The sequence below is a fragment of the Panthera tigris genome, chromosome F3 (assembly GCF_018350195.1).
Source record: "Panthera tigris isolate Pti1 chromosome F3, P.tigris_Pti1_mat1.1, whole genome shotgun sequence".
In the NCBI taxonomy this organism is placed as follows: domain Eukaryota; kingdom Metazoa; phylum Chordata; class Mammalia; order Carnivora; family Felidae; genus Panthera; species Panthera tigris.
The window spans coordinates 65,929,626-65,949,637 of NC_056678.1; the positions used below are offsets into that span (position 1 = coordinate 65,929,626).

At 45.2% G+C, this 20,012-nt stretch overlaps 1 protein-coding gene across 1 annotated transcript in view; it reads left to right on the forward strand.

Moving 5' to 3' along the window:
* The window catches only part of SPTA1 (spectrin alpha, erythrocytic 1), a 70,625-nt gene that overhangs the window by 40,543 nt on the left and 10,070 nt on the right, over positions 1–20,012 (forward strand). The window contains exons 31-42 of the mRNA XM_042976326.1: positions 5,206–5,309; positions 5,917–6,079; positions 6,341–6,472; positions 6,973–7,110; positions 7,277–7,381; positions 8,665–8,873; positions 10,234–10,354; positions 10,859–10,980; positions 11,745–11,877; positions 15,023–15,121; positions 16,063–16,225; positions 16,874–16,950. Coding sequence (XP_042832260.1) covers positions 5,206–5,309; positions 5,917–6,079; positions 6,341–6,472; positions 6,973–7,110; positions 7,277–7,381; positions 8,665–8,873; positions 10,234–10,354; positions 10,859–10,980; positions 11,745–11,877; positions 15,023–15,121; positions 16,063–16,225; positions 16,874–16,950 — 1,566 coding nt within the window. The remainder of the gene's footprint in view (positions 1–5,205; positions 5,310–5,916; positions 6,080–6,340; positions 6,473–6,972; positions 7,111–7,276; positions 7,382–8,664; positions 8,874–10,233; positions 10,355–10,858; positions 10,981–11,744; positions 11,878–15,022; positions 15,122–16,062; positions 16,226–16,873; positions 16,951–20,012) is intronic.

The following is a 20,012-nucleotide window of genomic DNA, read 5'->3' on the forward strand; positions in this document are numbered from 1 at the left end:
GAGCTCTTTATAGATTTTGGATACTAGCCCTTTGTCTGATGTGTCATTTGCAAATATCTTTTCCCATTCCGTTGGTTGCCTTTTAGTTTTGTTGGTTGTTTCCTTTGCTGTGCAGAAGCTTTTTATCTTCATAAGGTCCCAGTAATTCACTTTTGCTTTTAATTCCCTTGCCTTTGGGGATGTGCCGAGTAAGAGATTGCTACGGCTGAGGTCAGAGAGGTCTTTTCCTGCTTTCTCCTCTAAGGTTTTGATGGTTTCCTGTCTCACATTCAGGTCCTTTATCCATTTTGAGTTTATTTTTGTGCATGGTGTGAGAAAGTGGTCTAGTTTCAACCTTCTGCATGTTGCTGTCCAGTTCTCCCAGCACCATTTGTTAAAGAGACTGTCTTTTTTCCATTGGATGTTCTTTCCTGCTTTGTCAAAGATGAGTTGGCCATACGTTTGTGGGTCTAGTTCTGGGGTTTCTATTCTATTCCATTGGTCTATGTGTCTGTTTTTGTGCCAATACCATGCTGTCTTGATGATGACAGCTTTGTAGTAGAGGCTAAAGTCTGGGATTGTGATGCCTCCTGCTTTGGTCTTCTTCTTCAAAATTACTTTGGCTATTCGGGGCCTTTTGTGGTTCCATATGAATTTTAGGATTGCTTCTTCTAGTTTCGAGAAGAATGCTGGTGCAATTTTGATTGGGATTGCATTGAATGTGTAGATAGCTTTGGGTAGTATTGACATTTTGACAATATTTATTCTTCCAATCCATGAGCAGGGAATGTCTTTCCATTTCTTTATATCTTCTTCAATTACCTGCATAAGCTTTCTATAGTTTTCAGCATACAGATCTTTTACATCTTTGGTTAGATTTATTCCTAGGTATTTTATCCTTCTTGGTGCAATTGTGAATGGGATCAGTTTCTTCATTTGTCTTTCTGTTGCTTCATTGTTAGTGTATAAGAATGCAACTGATTTCTGCACATTGATTTTGTATCCTGCAACTTTGCTGAATTCATGTATCAGTTCTAGCAGACTTTTGGTGGAGTCTATCGGATTTTCCATGTATAATATCATGTCACCTGCAAAAAGCGAAAGCTTGACTTCATCTTTGCCAATTTTGATGCCTTTGATTTCCTTTTGTTGTCTGATTGCTGATGCTAGAACTTCCAGCACTATATTAAACAACAGCGGTGAGAGTGGGCATCCCTGTCGTGTTCCTGATCTCAGGGAAAAAGCTCTCAGTTTTTCCCCGTTGAGGATGATGTTAGCTGTGGGCTTTTCATAAATGGCCTTTATGATCTTTAAGTATGTTCCTTCTATCCCGACTTTCTCAAGGGTTTTTATTAAGAAAGGGTGCTGGATTTTGTCAAAGGCCTTTTCTGCATCGATTGACAGGATCATATGGTTCTTCTCTTTTTTTTTGTTAATGTGATGTATCACGTTGATCGATTTGCGAATGTTGAACCAGCCCTGCATCCCAGGAATGAATCCCACTTGATCATGGTGAATAATTCTTTTTATATGCTGTTGAATTCGATTTGCTAGTATCTTATTGAGAATTTTTGCATCCATATTCATCAGAGATATTGGTCTGTAGTTCTCTTTTTTTACTGGGTCTCTGTCTGGTTTAGGAATTAAAGTAATACTGGCTTCATAGAATGAGTCTGGAAGTTTTCCTTCCCTTTCTATTTCTTGGAATAGCTTGAGAAGGATAGGTATTATCTCTGCTTTAAACGTCTGGTAGAACTCCCCTGGGAAGCCATCTGGTCCTGGACTCTTATTTGTTGGGAGATTTTTGATAACCGATTCAATTTCTTCGCTGGTTATGGGTCTGTTCAAGCTTTCTATTTCCTCCTGATTGAGTTTTGGAAGAGTGTGGGTGTTTAGGAATTTGTCCATTTCTTCCAGGTTGTCCAATTTGTTGGCATATAATTTTTCATAGTATTCCCTGATAATTGTTTGTATCTCTGAGGGATTGGTTGTAATCATTCCATTTTCATTCATGATTTTATCTATTTGGGTCATCTCCCTTTTCTTTTTGAGAAGCCTGGCTAGAGGTTTGTCAATTTTGTTTATTTTTTCAAAAAACCAACTCTTGGTTTCGTTGATCTGCTCTACAGTTTTTTTAGATTCTATATTGTTTATTTCTGCTCTGATCTTTATGATTTCTCTTCTTCTGCTGGGTTTAGGCTGCCTTTGCTGTTCTGCTTCTATTTCCTTTAGGTGTGCTGTTAGATTTTGTATTTGGGATTTTTCTTGTTTCTTGAGATAGGCCTGGATTGCAATGTATTTTCCTCTCAGGACTGCCTTCACTGCGTCCCAAAGCGTTTGGATTGTTGTATTTTCATTTTCGTTTGTTTCCATATATTTTTTAATTTCTTCTCTAATTGCCTGGTTGACCCACTCATTCGTTAGTAGGGTGCTCTTTAACCTCCATGCTTTTGGAGGTTTTCCAGACTTTTTCCTGTGGTTGATTTCAAGCTTCATAGCATTGTGGTCTGAAAGTATGCATGGTATAATTTCAATTCTTGTAAACTTATGAAGGGCTGTTTTGTGACCCAGTATATGATCTATCTTGGAGAATGTTCCATGTGCATTCGAGAAGAAAGTATATTCTGTTGCTTTGGGATGCAGAGTTCTAAATATATCTGTCAAGTCCATCTGATCCAATGTATCATTCAGGGCCCTTGTTTCTTTATTGACTGTGTGTCTAGATGATCTATCCATTTCTGTAAGTGGGGTGTTAAAGTCCCCTGCAATGACCACATTCTTATCAATAAGGTTGCTTATGTTTATGAGTAATTGTTTTATATATCTGGGGGCTCCGGTATTTGGCGCATAGACATGTATAATAGTTAGCTCTTCCTGATGGATAGACCCTGTGATTATTATATAATGCCCTTCTTCATCTCTTGTTACAGCCTTTAATTTAAAGTCTAGTTTGTCTGATATAAGTATGGCTACTCCAGCTTTCTTTTGGCTTCCAGTAGCATGATAAATAGTTCTCCATCCCCTCACTCTCAATCTAAAGGTGTCCTCAGAGCTAAAATGAGTCTCTTGTAGACAGCAAATAGATGGGTCTTGTTTTTTTATCCATTCTGATACCCTATGTCTTTTGGTTGGTGCATTTAATCCATTTACATTCAGTGTTATTATAGAAAGATACGGGTTTAGAGTCATTGTGATGTCTGTATGTTTTATGCTTGTAGTGATGTCTCTGGTACTTTGTCTCACAGGATCCCCCTTAGGATCTCTTGTAGGGCTGGTTTCGTGGTGACAAATTCCTTCAGTTTTTGTTTGTTTGGGAAGACCTTTATCTCTCCTTCTATTCTAAATGACAGACTTGCTGGATAAAGGATTCTCGGCTGCATATTTTTTCTGTTTAGCACACTGTAGATATCGTGCCAAGCCTTTCTGGCCTGCGAAGTTTCAAAGGAGAGATCAGTCACGAGTCTTATAGGTCTCCCTTTATATGTGAGGGCACATTTATCCCTTGCTGCCTTCAGAATTTTCTCTTTATCCTTGTATTTTGCCAGTTTCACTATGATATGTCGTGCAGAAGATCGATTCAAGTTACGTCTGAAGGGAGTTCTCTGTGCCTCTTGGATTTCAATGCCTTTTTCCTTCCCCAGTTCAGGGAAGTTCTCAGCTATAATTTGTTCAAGTACCCCTTCAGCACCTTTCCCTCTCTCTTCCTCCTCTGGGATACCAATTATGCGTATATTATTTCTTTTTAGTGTATCACTTAGTTCTCTAATTTTCCCCTCATACTCCTGGATTTTTTTATCTCTCTTTCTTTCAGCTTCCTCTTTCTCCATAACTTTATCTTCTAGTTCACCTATTCTCTCTTCTGCCTCTTCAAGCCGAGCCGTCGTGGTTTCCATTTTGTTTTGCATTTCGTTTAAAGCGTTTTTCAGCTCCTCGTGACTGTTCCTTAGTCCCTCGATCTCTGTGGCAAGAGATTCTCTGCTGTCCTGTATACTGTTTTCAAGCCCAGCGATTAATTTTATGACTATTATTCTAAATTCACTTTCTGTTATATTATTTAAATCCTTTTTGATCAGTTCATTAGCTGTTGTTATTTCCTGGAGATTCTTCTGAGGGGAATTCTTCCGTTTGGTCATTTTGGAGAGTCCCTGGAGTGGTGAGGACCTGCAGGGCACTTCCCCCGTGCTGTGGTGTATAACTGGAGTTGGTGGGCGGGGCCGCAGTCAGACCCGATGTCTGCCCCCAGCCCACCGCTGGGGACACAGTCAGACTGGCGTGTGCCTTCTCTTCCCCTCTCCTAGGGGCGGGATTCACTGTGGGGTGGCGTGGCCCGTCTGGGCTACTTGCACCCTGCCAGGCTTGTGGTGCTGGGGATCTGGCGTATTAGCTGGGGTGGGTAGGCAAGGTGCACGGGGGCAGGAGGGGCAGGCTTAGCTCGCTTCTCCTTAGGTGATCCACTTCAGGAGGGGCCCCGTGGCAGCGGGAGGGAGTCAGATCCGCTGCCGGAGGTTTGGCTCCGCAGAAGCACAGAGTTGGGTGTTTGCGCGGAGCGAGCAAGTTCCCGGCAGGAACCGGTTCCCTTTGGGATTTTGGCTGGGGGATGGGCGGGGGAGATGGCGCTGGCGCCTTTGTTCCCCGCCAAGCTGAGCTCTGCCGTCCGGGGGCTCAGCAGCTCTCCCTCCCTCTGTCCTCCAGCCTTCCCGCTTTCCGCGCAGAGCTGTTAACTTCTGACCTCCCAGACGCTATGTCGCGCTTGCTGTCGGAACACAGTCCGTCCGGCCCCTCCGCTTTCGCCAGCCAGACTCGGGGGCTCCGCTTGGCCGGGGAGCCGCCCCTCCGCCCCGGCTCCCTCCCGCCGGTCCGTGGAGCGCGCCCCGCCTCGCCGCCCTTCCTCCCCTCTTCCGTGGGCCTCTCGTCGGCGCCTGGCTCCGGAGACTCCGTTCTGCTCATCCTCTGGCGGTTTTCTGGGTTCTTTAGGCCGGTGTAGGTGGAATCTAAGTGATCGGCAGGACGCGCGGTGAGCCCCGCGTCCTCCCACGCCGCCATCTTCCGGCTCTTCCTGTTGAGTTTAAATCCACCTTCGTGGCAGTCATGTACCCTCTGGCTCTGGTTCCCCCCCACCGTGTGAAGCCACAGAGGGTGTCTCTGTTCTTTTCTAGGAAGGAGTCTGGGATTGCCCCGGAGGTCTAATCTCTAGGCATCTGGGCTTTTTTCTTCTCCTCTGTCCAGGACAAGAAGACCACGGAGCTAGGTAATGTTGCAGAGCGGCTCATTGCTGATGACCACTATGCCAAGGAAGAGATTGCTGCTCGGTTACAACGGGTGCTGGACAGGTCAGGCCTGAGCAAGTGTTTTGTGAGCTAAGGAAAATGGAACGAAGGGACCTCTTGGCTAGCATGGAGGATGGGGGTCACACTCTGAGTCCTTCTCATTTCTAAATGCCTGAAACTGTCTTGACACTTGGAAGCCTTTCTGATCGAGAGTCACAGAATTAAAGTCATGGAAGGTAACTTAAAACAAAAAAAAATTACCTGATTTAACCACTGTATCTCATATTTGAAAATAATGAGATTCTGTGACAACTAAGCCTATCAATGTAATAAAACGGGTAATATATAATAATATATGACCTTTGAAAATGAGGTCAATGGCCGAGCCGAGCAGGTGGAGGGAGTCCTCAACTTGGGGAACTCTTCTGATGGAGTGGCAGGCATGTGATGGCAGTGAAGAAACCATGAAGGTAAGGGTTCTGCTCAGGATGGTGGGGGCCAAAAGGCACCTGAGGAGAAGTCTCTTCCTCCTTCAGTCTATAAATAATGAAAGGAGAAGGCACAGTTTGGCAAATGGCAAGATCAGTGGGTATGGCATCAAAGCTCGATATCACTTGGGCATCTGCCCTCGAGGGTCGAGGGCAGAGAGCGACCTAGCCTCCTCCTCCAGATGGAAGGCTCTCAAAGAACTACTGGTTGCTGAGCAGACAAAACTTGGTGACTATGCTGACCTCAAACAATTCTACCGCGACCTCGAGGATCTGGAGGAATGGATCGGTGAGATGCTGCCCACGGCCTGTGATGAATCCTACAAAGATCCCACCAACATTCAGGCAAGTTCGAAATGGGAATCTTGGAAAACTCTGGCATCCCCAGATTTCTGGATGCAGGGTATCTCCCTAACACTCAACTCTTCCTAATGGTTGAGATCCCTGCCCTGCCCTCAGGGGCATCTGAGTCTAACGTGAAGGGGTGAGTCCTTCAGAAGTCACCACCTTAGTTATGACGGCGCATTCACTCTTTTCTTTTACCCAGAATGTATCTATCTCACTTCCCTAGATTCCAGGGTGATTTAGTTTCTGATTTCCTTTCAGAGGAAATACCTGAAGCACAAGGCCTTTGAAAATGAGGTCAACGGCCGAACTGAGCAGGTGAAGGGAGTCCTCACCTTGGGGAACTCTCTGATTGAGCGGCAGGCATGTGATGGCAATGAAGAAACCGTGAGGGTAAGGGTTCTGCTCAGGATGGTTTGGGCTAAAAGGCACATGAGGAGAAGCCTCTTCCCGCTTCAGAGTTTCTGTGGGTAGGAATGTGGAGCGTGTTCTGTGGTTACCGGTCTTCCCTCCGCTGCCACACAAAAGAAGTGAGAAAACCGTGAGGCTCAGACCTTACCACTTTCATCAAACCCAGGACCTAGGGCTCCGAGAAAGCCTCAGACTTAATGCCCAAGTGATATCGTGCTGGCTTAGCGTCTTCTATCCTTCCTGCCGAGGGTTTTGCCACTTAGGCATCAGTCTGTGGGAGCAACCCAGGGCCCTTTCTTCAGACTTCCTCCCAGCACCTGCTGTTCTTTACCCAGATTGAGCACGACTGGCTTAAAATGGCCCTCCAGTGCCGGCCGACTTTGGCTAAGCCCTAACTCCTAGCCCCCTACCGAAGCCTTCCACATTGTCACAGGACTCAGGATCCTAAAGACCATAGTAACCCCCAGATTTCTTTGGGTCAGAAACAACTTCAGGAAGTGCAGAGACAGTGGGACTACCTGCTTGAGAAAACAGCTGACAAAGGACAGAAGCTCGATGAGGCGAGTCGCCAACAGAGGTTCAACACAAGCATCCAGGACTTTAAGTTCTGGCTCTCAGAGGTAATTGCACCTGGAAGGGCGGGGGCACGGGAGCTTAGTAAATGTTGCCAGTTAAATGGATTTAACTTGACTCTCTTGGGGAAAGTTGGGGGACATGGTTGCTAATGTTGTTCTCCCTAAGGACAGGCTTCATCTGGAAGCTCGCTGCATATCCCTTTATTTCCAGGCAGAGACACTGCTGGCCATGAAAGATCAGGCCAGGGATTTGGCTTCGGCCGGAAACTTGCTCAAGAAACATCAGCTGTTGGAAACGGAGATGTCGGCCCGAGAGGTAGGTGGTGTTGGAATCTCAGTCCTGTTGGCTGAATGCAAATGCTTCTGGCTTTCTTCCCTCGTCTCAGGAGGCCGTTGGGGAACGCTTTCTTGGCAAACCTGACCAAAACTGACTAGTGTCCTCAGCCAGCAGTCGTTACCGTCAGGTCAAATTCATGAGCTGCAGAGCTGTGGCAATGATCACTACTAACCAATTATCATGAAACTGTAGATTCTAAGGCTCCAGAAAGAGGGGCCTAAAGTTATCGTGTCTACCTTTGAACGATGCACGCGTATAAACTCACTATCTTCCAAAGCTCATATTCGATCTGTCTTGGAAAGAAACTGCAAGTTTATTTTACATAATTACAGAGGGCAAAAAGATGAGAAGGGGACATCAGGTGCAACGAAGTTGAATTAAATATGCACTCTGGAATTTCCATGGAGAATTCCAGTGCATTCCAGTATCAAGCAGATATGTGTCTTGGGAGCAACGATAAACAGGTTGGCAGGTATTAATTTCATACTGAAGAATTTAAAAAAAATTTTGTTAATGTTTATTTATTTTTGAAGGAGAGAGAGACAGGGCGTGGAGGGGGAGGGGCAGAGAGAGAGAGAGACTGAATCCAAAAAGGGCTTCAGGCTCTGAGTTGTCAGCACAGACCCCAACGTGGGGCTCAAACCCACGGACTGTGAGATCAGGACCTGAGCCGATGTCGGAAGCTTGGCCGACTGAGCCACCAGGACACTGCTCATACTGAAGAATTTTATATTATCGATTTTATTTCGCGGCAGAGATATGCACAGGAAGGGCAAGAAGTCAAATGCTTTCTAAGTTCAGATCTTTAGGACTCGATGATATTCCCCCACGACATCGACATCGCTAGAAGGGCAGAAAAACAGGCAGAACAGGCTGGGTGTGTTCCCAATGTGGCCAGCCTAGGGACTTTATGGTCATGTAGCTGTTCTTGAATACTCCTATGGATCCATCTGCCAAATCCAGGACTACCGTGAAGAGGACAGTCCTCTTTGGAGACACACTTACTCACACTCATTTGCCAGTTGGGGAGAGGAGGAAAATGCAAAGCAGAACACCAGCAGGCAAAACGTACGGTTTAAGGAACATAGTCTTGTTACTGTCTTTACCCTTATCCCATCTGAGTTAAAAGGGCGTATCATCAAATTATCTTCGAAAGCAATCTGTTCCACCCAGTCCTCGAACACGAACCAGTGGTAGTTGAAATCCAGAATGTACTCAAAGCCTGTGGGGTTCCGTTCACTGAGCACCCCTGCACTTTCTAGGATGCTCTCAAGGACCTGAATGAATCAGCAACTCATCTGCTCTCCAGTGGGACTTTCAATGTTGACCAGATTGTGGAGCAAAGGGATAATGTCAATGAACGCTTCCTGAATGTCCGGAACTTAGCGGCTGCACACCACGAGACGCTGAAAGAGGCCTATGCCTTGTTCCAGTTCTTCCAGGATCTAGACGATGAGGAATCGTGGATAGAGTATGTACTACCAACTCACACTGTGTGAATGATCCAGGAGAATAGATGATCTGTTAAACAGGTTCCCATTTGCTGCTGAAATGAAACGCGTCATTGTTTCTCAAAGTTGATAGTACTTCTTAATCATGTCTGCCTTAGCCTAAATTTAACACTGGTTTTCTTTTTCTCAAATTCCCTCACTGGATGCAGGCAGAAGGAGGCAGGCTTGGAGAAGTAGGGAGCAATTCACGTACACTCTGGGAACAAAATTAAGAAACCTTGTGTGTTTGTTCTAGAGGGTTCACAGTGTGTGCGATGTCAGAATGAGACAGCTGGGCCTTTACAGCTTACTCAGCTGGCGACATCCTTGTCCTTATTCCCCGTTTATCCTGTGACTCGAAGGTGCCACTGAACTGGACACAGGACCTGCCATGGGTTTGTTACTAATTCTGCTTTCGTTGTAAAAAGTACACTTGGGGAAATCTTAGTAAATCAAATTATTTTCCCGACTTCCCATTTAACCTGCCTCCTCGTGCTCCTCTCGTACAAACCTGCTGATTCTCTCTGGTAATCAATGACTTAGAGGGAAGTGTTGTATATAGGGCAGCATGGAGGACATCTTAGAAAGCTTTAGAAGCAATGAGATAATATGATCTTGTCTACGTAGCCCTGTCTTGTGCTTTGTGGCGATGTTCAAACATTGTACACTTGGAAGCAACCCGACTGCCATGACTCCTATGGTATCAACTTTTTACACCCATTCTACCTAAGTTCACTATTGATATTAGTAGACAAAAATAATAAAGCCATGAAAGTCATGTATGTGCATGGCTTCATTGATATGTGTGTATTAATGTTTTTGAAAACCAATCATTAGCGTATGTTCTTGAGCAAAGAAGAAAAGGTGTGCCAGTAGGCAGGCAAGGGAATGAAAGGGAAGGCTCTTACAGCTGTGGGTATGGTGGGGATCAGTATGTTATTTTTTTAATGTTTATTTACTTGTTTTGAGAGACAGCACACAAGCGGGGAGGGGAGAGAGAGAGAGAGAGAGAGAGAGAGAGGATCCCAAGCAGACTCTGCCCTGTCAGCACAGAGTCAGATGCTTGATCTCACGAACCATGAGATCATGACCTGAGCCGAAATCAAGAGAGTCAGACACTTAACCAACCGAGCCCCCCAGGTGCCCCCAGTATGTTACTTTCCTTGGTGTTTGGATTAAGTCGGGAGCTTGGCAGAAAGCCTCCGGCACCAAATACCTTTGTGGTTACCGGAATTTACCACCTCCTCACCCCCCAGCCACACACCCACTCTTAGAAAACCCTCGCTCTCGGATGGCCTCACACGTCTAAACTGCATTTGGGGTTTCCTTCCTTGGTCCCAGGGAGAAGCTGTTACGAGTGAGCTCCCAGGACTATGGCAGGGACCTGCAGGGCGTTCAGAACCTGCTGAGGAAGCACAAGCGCCTGGCAGGGGAGCTGCAGGCACACGAACCCACCATCCAGGTAGGAAGAGTGGAGGCGATCTCAAGCCCTCCCTCGTGCCGCAGACAAGCGGGGTGAGGCTGCCTCACACGGAGGTGGCCTGCAGGCACACAGAGAGCTGGGCATGGAGTTCACAGGTGTTCTTCCCTCCTCTGCCTGTTGCCCCCTAGGGACAGAAGGGGTCTGTGCGGAGACCCATGTTTTCCCCTGGAAGGGGCACTTTCAACACCCCAGGCACTGTTGCTGGTGTTAGGATGCAGGCTGGGACCTCTGGGAAAACTGTACTTGAGCCGAGCCATAAGGGAAGGAGACAAGTCTGTGTCTGGCTCGGCAGCAGGGTCACCCTGCGACCGTGAATAATCCAGAAAGCGGGTCATGGAGTGTAGCCTGGTGCGAGCACTGGAGATTGTAAATGATGTGGAGGGTCGGAAGGGCTGGGTACCTTGTTGGGGGGAACGATGACTAAATGGAGACAGAGGGAGAGAGAGACCGTGGAGTAGTGTGACATGGGGGTGTGTCCTTCAGAATATTCTGGATGCGGCAGAGAGGCTGGGAGACAAGGCTGCTGTGGGGCGAGAGGAGATCCAGGAGCGCCTGACTCATCTTTTTCAACAATGGGAGAAGCTCAAAGAGTTGGCCAGCACTCGGTGAGTTGGGGATCGGACGGAGGCTGTTGTCTTCCTGGATTGTTGGTATTGGGCTTAGCATTGGCTGCTCTCCCCAGCCCCCTGTCTCTATTGATCTTCAAAGTCCCTGTCCAGATGTCAGTGTTCCACTCAGCTTGCCCCCTTTTGCCCCGGGGAAGGGGCCAGTTGGCTGCCACCGCCACGGCCTCGCCACCCACCGGCTCCTGTGCTCACGGCTATCGTGGTTGTCCCCACATGCCAGCCATCCTTCTCACCGGGCCGTGGCCCCCGGGTCTGTTTTACTTTGTATGACCCACCCCGCTCCCAGGCTTGGCGCTTTGTGCAGCCCCTAGGAAGCAAAGAACGAGGGGTAGATTTCCTCCCTTGTAGCCAGATGGCCAAAGCAAATAATTTCTGCCTATAATTCCATACCTGTTGGCGGTAAGAAGATGTGTCTTGCTGGGGAGTAGAAGGAAACATCTAGCTTTTTGAGGTGTCTTCACTATATAAGAGGCAGCACACAGAATAGAAAGAGACCTTAGCTCACTGGCGCTGTTCTCCAGCTGGGCACTCGTGTTTGGACGAAGCTCCCTCCCAGCAGCAAAGACTCCCAGGGAGCAGGAGATGCCACAGAACAGGACCTCTGGGGTCAGGGCCTCCCCCTGTTCACAGGAGCTCAGATCAGATTGTCCTGTGCGTCTGCCTCGTGCGGCTGTGCTGCTCAGTATAGTCCCCCGCGTGCTGACTTCTCCCCATCCTCACTGGGGTTCACTGCCCTGTTGCAGAGGGCTCCGACTGGAAGAATCCCTAGAATACCTGAAGTTCATGGAGAATGCTGAGGAGGAAGAAGCTTGGATCAGTGAAAAGGAAGCTATGGTTGCCCGAGGGGGTTCTGGGGACACACTGGCCACTACTCAGGTGAGTAGTGGAAACATTCTCATGCCTGGCCACTGGTTGCAGTTTCCAGAAAATCAAATTTTAGAAGGCGACCTGGCAGGTAGACTAGTTCTATAATTTAGAGACACCCTTGTGAATACAGTATTGAGTTTTCCAATCAAGAAATGACCAAGTGGTCCATGTGATCTTGAGTTAAGATAGAGTTTTAGAGCTTTTGAGAAGGTGATCATAAGATAATGATATTCTTGGGACCTTGAGGTCTCCGCCTAGTAGCCTTAAAACTTAGGGATTTACCGAGAAGTCTCTGTGGAGATTCATTCACTCTTACGTGATGACATAAGGGAAGGCTCACACTGGCGATGGAAAACTTAAAACCTGCACGTGGCATGAAATCCCCACCACTAACTCCTCTCGTTTGAAACGTCTTCTGGGACATGTGCACACACTGCACATGTATGAGTGGTTTAAGCTTTCGTATCAAACATTCCCAAGGCTTTGCTTTTTAAAATCAAACCTTACGTTTGGGGAACTGTAGGTACCCGTGCAGTTGTAAGAAGTAATACAGAGAGGTCCTATGGGCACTTTACTCAGTTTCCTCCCGTGGTAACACCTGCCGGCACTTCGACACTGACAGAGTCAAGAGGCAGCACGTCACCGTCACCATCTTGCAGAACACCCTCCTCCCTCTGCCCCCCCTTAACCCCAGGCAACCCCTAATCTACTCTACGCCTCTGTAATTTTGGACGTATGAAGAATGTTGCATAGATGAACTCATACAGTCCATAACTTTGGGCAGTTGGCCTCTCGCACAGCGTCGTTCCCTGGTGACTCGCTCAGCTTGTGTGTGACAACAGTTCATTCAGTGCTATTGCCGGGTGGCATGTCATGGCGTGGATGTCACCTGTTGAAGGGTGTCTGGGTCGTTTCCACTTTGGAGCTGTTACGAGTAAAGCTGCTATCGATATCCATGCAGAGGCTTCCATGTAAACGTGAGTCTTCCTTCCTTGGGCATAAATGTCCAGGAATCGAATTGCTGTAGGATCACTGCATATTTGGTTCTGTAAAAAAAAGTATATATGCATAAAACTATAAAAGTGTTCAACTGTTTCCAGAGCGGCCGTACCGTCTTACCCACTCGCTGGCAGCGCATGAGTGATGGCGCCTTCCAGCACATTCTTGCCAAGATTTGGTACCGTCACCATTTTTATTTTACACAATCTGATAGGAGTGTGGTGTATCTCCTTGTGGTTTCAATATTCATTTCCCTGATGGCTAGTTTTTTGTGTCCTTATTTGCTGCCTTATTTTCTTCAGCGTAATGTTTGTTTGCTTTAACTGTTGACCTTCTGTGCTTCTGTGTCAAAAATGCAAACGTTTGGCCTCGCCCAAGATCATGAAAAGCCGCTATGTCTTTTTCTAGAACTTTAGAGATTTACGTGTTCATTTTAGGTCCATTAGCTGTTTTGAGTTCACTGTCGTCTGAGATGAGGCATTGGGCGCGGTTCATCTTTGTGCCTGTGACTGTCCAGTGGCTCTTTGTTCCGCAGGTGTCCCTCCCGGCCAGCCTGTCACTTTCACGCCCACTCATGCTATTCTATTTGAAGTGCGGCTTTTGTAGACCACATATAGCTGGGTCACATTTTTAAAGCCATTCAGCCAATCTTGATCTTTCGATAGGTACACTTAGACCATCACATTCAAAGACTCGTTTTAATGAAAAGTCTTTGCAGTAACATACAAATTCCAGGAATAGATTTTTATGCAGATTTATTGCTAATAATCTTCACCATTACCTTAAGATGCCTATCCACCTAGCCTTTCTGTGTCATCTTTTATCAAGAAAACAATTGGTCCTCTGAGTTTGGGGGTTCTTGGACCCGTATAGATTGGCAAATATAAGAAAAGAGAGTTGCCTACCTGTCGTTGGATTTAGATTTCCTGCCCCCAATCTCATATTCTCTCTTTGTTTAACATGTGAGGAGAAGAGAAGATATTTCTGATCAACTTCTTACAACTACAAGAACCATAAAAGATATATTTAAAGTTAAGTTTTAAGCTTTGGCCTTATCAACTTTTAACACAACATTGAGGAGGCTACTTAGGACTTAGGAATATATTTGAAGGAGGGACACCTAGACTTTATTTAAAGGAAGCATGAATTAGATGTGAGGCACCTGAGCTGTCCAGAGTGTCCAAGGGGAAACACAGAAAAGAGATTGGAAACAGAAGGAGATGGGGTTAAAGAGACTTTATTTCATATATTGTGTGTACATAAAACACGGCTAAATCAGTCTATCTTATATTGTGGATCCGTATCTGATCTCCATGTACAGTTTCTGCATAAAGATGAAATATACAGTCATCCAGTATCATGCAGTGCATCTTGTATTTAAAGAAATAACCATGCCTAAGAACACCTTATATCCTGAAATTCTTTTGTTTGCAAAATGTGGCAGTTAAAAAGCGTGTTGGTCACACAAAATCCATTTCTTCCTGTTGGCCCAGCCTAGTATGTGGTATAGAAGGAAAAGTGGGCAGGTGCTTTGGGGACAGGACCAGGAGGAGGCAGCCGAGCCAGCCCAGGCCCTCGTGGATGGAGGGTGGTGGTGGGCAGGGCTGCCTTGTCTGGAAAACACTCGGGAGAATACAAAGAAGGAGGAGACTCACTGCTTCTGGGCTTTGTCCACACTCCTTTCCCCATCCTACCAGCAGCAGTTAGACCCAGAGAAGTTCAAGACTGAGATTCAAAACAGCTCAGGGCCTTCTTTACCTGCCTTTATGTCCACTCTTAGTATAGGATGATACTTATTCTTTTTCTGTGAGATACAACATTTCATGGAATTATGTACATTTCAAAATGGAGGAATCCGTGTGTATTACCTTGACCAACACTCTCATTCCAAAGTCCAGAAAAACCTACGTTCACCCTAGTAAGTTAGAAACAGTGTCACTGTCTTCTTTTACTTCTTTCTTTTCTGGTAGGATTGCCGTTTTTGGCAAGTGGAGAGCTTTAGGGGAGGCATTTAGTGGCACTGTGTAGGAAAAAGTGGATGCCCCCCTAGCGTAGCCAAATCGTTCCTGTGAGTTGCATCAACGGGAGTCAGAATATGGGTGGGTTAGACTGTCCAGGCTTGGATTTGTCGATTCTCACGGACTCATTTCCACAGAGCTTGCTAAAGAAGCACGAAGCATTGGAAAATGACTTTGCTGTCCATGAGACCCGACTGCAAGATGTGTGTGCTCAAGGAGAAGATATTTTAAATAAGGTGAGTACTTCAGGGATTCCAGGCCAAGATCATTTTCCAAAAGGGATTGGTCCAAATACAGAATCACGAGCAGTGCTAAAACCATACACTGAATTTTATTTTATTTTATTTTATTTTTTTAATATTTTTACGTTTATTTATTTTTGATAGAGAGAGACAGAGCACAAGTGGGGGAGGGACAGAGAGAGAGGGAGACACAGAATCCAAAGCAGGCTCCAGGCTCCGAGCTGTCAGCACAGAGCCCGATGTGGGGCTCAAACTCCCAAACGATGAGATCATGACCTGAGCCCAAGTCGGACGCCCAACCGACTGAGCCACCCAGGCACCCCCACACATTGAATTTTAATAATCTCTTCCTAGCTATCTTATTTTTGTTCTGAGCACATAATTATCTGTTCAGTCACTGTTTTTTGGAAATTCTTTTTTTCTAGTTTATACAGGCATATCTCTCAGATTTCCTTAAATCCTCTGTTGACCCTCTTACTCACTGTAAGACATTTATAAACATCTTATCGTGTGCTTTGGTTATAGAGTATTGTAAAAACGTAAAGAAGTTCTTTGTGCGCCTTTAGGGAAGAGGACCACACTGAAAGCCCTTTGTAATTTGAGAATCATTCTTTGGTACAAATGCTTGTTTTTATAAACTCTCACTGATCTAAGTACTATACAAAGATCCTTAAAAAGAGGGGACTCCGGCTAAGAAAGTCACACTCATGTGGCCCCACACGAGAAGATCTCCTAAATGCTAGAGTGGAAGTAACCATCCCGGCACGGATGAAAAATACAATAACACGATAACTGCAGTCGACCCAGAGGAGAATAGTTACGTATTTGTAATGAGAGAGATGCCACCTTTTTATCAGACTGAAGAATTCAACTTCTAGCCATGGACACCCACCAACGTGTATCTGTTCCTTCTCTTCTCCATCTTGGTGTCTCAGGAGAAAAGTCAGCGCACGGAGAAGGTAGCCACCAAGATACAGACTCTGACCGAAAAGATCCCTTCTCTGGCTAAGGCGATGGCTGCTTGGAAGTTGCAGTTGGAAGCTGATTATGACTTTCAGCAGTTCAGCTGGAAGGCTGATGTGGTGGAGGCCTGGATAGGTATGGCATGTGAAGGCCAAGGTCCTTGGGTGTGAGAAATGCTGGTAAATTCCATCGGTAGAAAGATTCTGCGGTTTTCTCGCTTCCGGTGAGAAAAGAGATGCTCCCTCATCACTCACTCCTACCCTTTCTGGACATAGTTACACTCACATGTGCATACACACACACACACACACACACACACACACACACACACATTCATCCCCCCGCCACACACACACACACACACACACACACACACACACAAACATGCTGAGGGGTGACTGAGGACCAGAATTCCATAAAACACATTTTTGGGGAATTGGTGATTTCGCATGTGCTATTCAGAAGGGCAGAGCTATAGCAGAACATTCTAAAAAAAAAATAGCGTGTTTGATTGTTTTTAACTCATGCCTGATCTGCAATTTTCCTTTGTTTTCCAAACCACCCAGAAGTGTTGGTCCCAGCTCAGCTTCAGTCAGGGCTGCACTGCGTAAGTCCAGAGAGACCAGCCATCAGCCCCCCACTGCTCCCATATTCCAATAAATGACTCACTCCGGGAGTCAGGAGGTCGTCTAATGGCTTGTAGGGAATATTCCTTTTCTCCTTACCAAAGCGGATTCAGGAGCAACCGTGTTTCCCCTCTAATTAATCGTCTTTGCTCTCTAGCTGACAAGGAAGCAAGTCTGAAGACCAATGGCAATGATACAGACCTCACTGCATCCCTTGCTCTCCTGGCAAAGCAGGTAAGGGCAGGGCTGCTCGTGGGCAGGTGCCCGTGGTGACCACAGCCCACGTGCACGGAAGCTGAACACTAGGATTATTCCATTCCCAAATTCTGTGGTTTTACTGTCTGTAGGACCTGCAATATTGTTCCTCTTTTTCCTCCCCATATGCATAACTTGCTAGTTTTTTTCTCTCTCTCCCTCGCCTCAGTCTTGCTGCTGCTGGGTGTGCATCATTTTTATCAGAGAACCAGCTTTAGGGTTTTTTTTTTATTGTTCTCTGTTATATCTTTGGATATTACCCCACTCATACCTTTTTATATCTTTCTCATTTTCTTTTTCTTTCCTTGGGATTAACTTCTTTCTTAAAAAAATTCTCAAGGTGGATATTTATTTAGATTACCAAATATTTAGCCACTCCTTTTCTAATATTTTGATATAAGGATATGAATTTCCCTGTAAGTAAAGTTTTAGCAGCACCTCACAATTTCATATGTTACTTTTGTTATTTTCACTCAGTTAAAATGCTTCTGTCTAATTTCTTATTTGACCCATTGGTTATCCCCTATTGTATTTAGCTGAATTTCCCAACACTTGGAAATGTTCTTACTATCTTTTTTGACATTTATATCTTGTCTAATTCTACTTTGTTTTAAAAACACACCCTCTATTATTTTAGAAACTTGGTTTACATCCGGAAAATAGTCTGTTTTGGTGAATAGTCTATGTCCAGTTGAAAAGCATGTGTACTTTCCAGTGTTTTTTGTTACCTGTCAGGTTTTGGTTGTTAATCATGTTGCTTAAATGCTCCATTATTTCTATACATTCTGAAGCTAAGTTAAAGGTTGTGTTGACATTTAGAATTATGAGTCATCTTGATGAACTGAATCCTTTTTATTATGAAATGTTCTTTCTAATAACATTTCTTGCTTTAAAGTCTACTTTTTCACAATCTAGAGTACCAGTGTTTTTGTTTGTTTGTTTGTTTGTTTAGTGTTTGCCATCCATATTTCTATCCTTTGGTTGTTTTCTTTTTTACATTTATGTCTTTATATTTATAATTTTTGTTGTTTATTTGATACATGTATAGAATGCAAAATGATTACCCTTGTAGCTGACACCTGCCTCCCATCACATAATTGCCTCTTCTGAGAACATTTCAGATCTACTCTCTTAACAAGTTTTAGGTGTATAACACAGGAGTATTAGCTGTAATCATCGTGTTCTACGTGAGATGCCCAGAACTAGTCAATCATTTAGTTGGAAGTTTGTATCCTATGACCAGTATCTCCCATCTTCCCCACCCTCCAGCCCATGGCAACTACCAGTCTGCTCTGTTTCTCTAAGTCCAGCTCTTCTGTATCCCACTTGTGAGTGATATCAAGTGGCGTTTGCCTTTCTCTGTCTAGCTTATTTCACTTAACGTACGCTCTCAAGTTTCATCCAAATTGTCACAAGTGGCGGGATTCCCTTCCATCTGGCGGCTGAATAATATTCCATTTTATACACACATCACATCACATCACATCACATCACATCACATCACATCACATCTTCTTTGTCTGTTTATTTGTTGATGGACATTCAGGTTGTTTCTATATCTTGGCGAATGCAAACAATTTCGCAATAAACATGAAAGTGCAGAGTATCTTTGTATTTTAGATGTGTCTGCTATAAATTTCACAGTGAGGATTGCTTTATTTATCTAATTTGATCATTTTATTGGAAGGGGTGAGTCTATTTACACTTGAAATTTTTGTCATGTTTATTTATTTTTGAGAAAGAGACAGAGACCGAGCGTGAGCGAGGGAGGGGAAGAGAGAGAGAGGGAGACACAGGATCCGAAGCAGGCTCCGGGCGCCGAGCTGTCAGCACAGGGCCTGATGCGGGGCTCGAGTCCACGAGCCATGAGATCATGACCTGAGCCGAAATCAGACGCCCAACCGACTGAGCCGCCCAGGCACCCCGAGTCTATATACATTTAAAGTAATGTAACTGATGAATATTTACTTATGTTTATGATTTAACACTTCCATCCCCCATCCAACCCCTACTTTTTGGTCAGGGACTGAAATGATATGAGACATAATTTCATTTTTTGGGGTGGGGACTTGCCTTTTTTTCATTGGCTCTTACTCAGGCCTTTCAAGGGTTTAAGTAAACGCCTTTCAGGGGGGCTTCCCCTCTTTGTGTTTTCAACTCAGCGCTGTGAGATTAGCAAGGAGCCTACTTAGCATCTTTGACTTTTTGCTACTGTTTCTGCTGGGCTTCTAGGACTCCTGGCCTGTGCAGTTTAGGAATCTGTAGACGCCTGGAGGAGAAAACAGACAGAATATCGAACCTATTTTTCTGCAGTTCATTTTCCACCCTGGCTGCCCAATTCCCCAGAAACTGTCTCTTTAGCCTCCTGAGATTATCAAGAGCTCGGAGCAGCTGCGTTGCCCTCAACCTCTTGGCCTGTGAGGGCTGCACGTCATAGGGAAAGGTGACAGAGAATATTACTCTGACCTTAATACTGTTTCCTCTTCTCTAGAATTTTGATCCTTTGAGGTGTCGTTACCTGCGTTGCATTCTGCTCTCTTTCAAACAGCTGATGTTTTGTGCTTTTATCCAGCAGTTATAGTTATTCTCAAAGGGAGAATTAATCATATGCAAGCCACCCTATTAAATCTGGAAGTTCAGTATCCAGAACTTTGTGATGTTGATTTCAACACCGCACGCACACACACACACACCATGAATCGTGATCTAACTGAGCCCCGCAAGAGGTCTGTTGTCGGTGTGTATACCTCCAAGATCTCTGATAGTGAGCTGTCTGCTACCAATCAGAGCACAAAACCTAACAGAGGATGCAAAAGAGTCTTAGAAAGGATGCGAGCTGGAGGAAGCATTTAGTTTTGACTCAAAAAATGCGGAAGATCGTCCCATGCTCCCGTATTCCCTTAATATTAATATTACACCTACCCTAAGGTCTGGTTATAAAACACACATCCACTCAAACTCAGCCATACTTCCAACCACAGACATTCACTTAAGTCTCGAAGTTACGTCTCCTTCTGCTTGGTCATCACTCTAATCCTTTC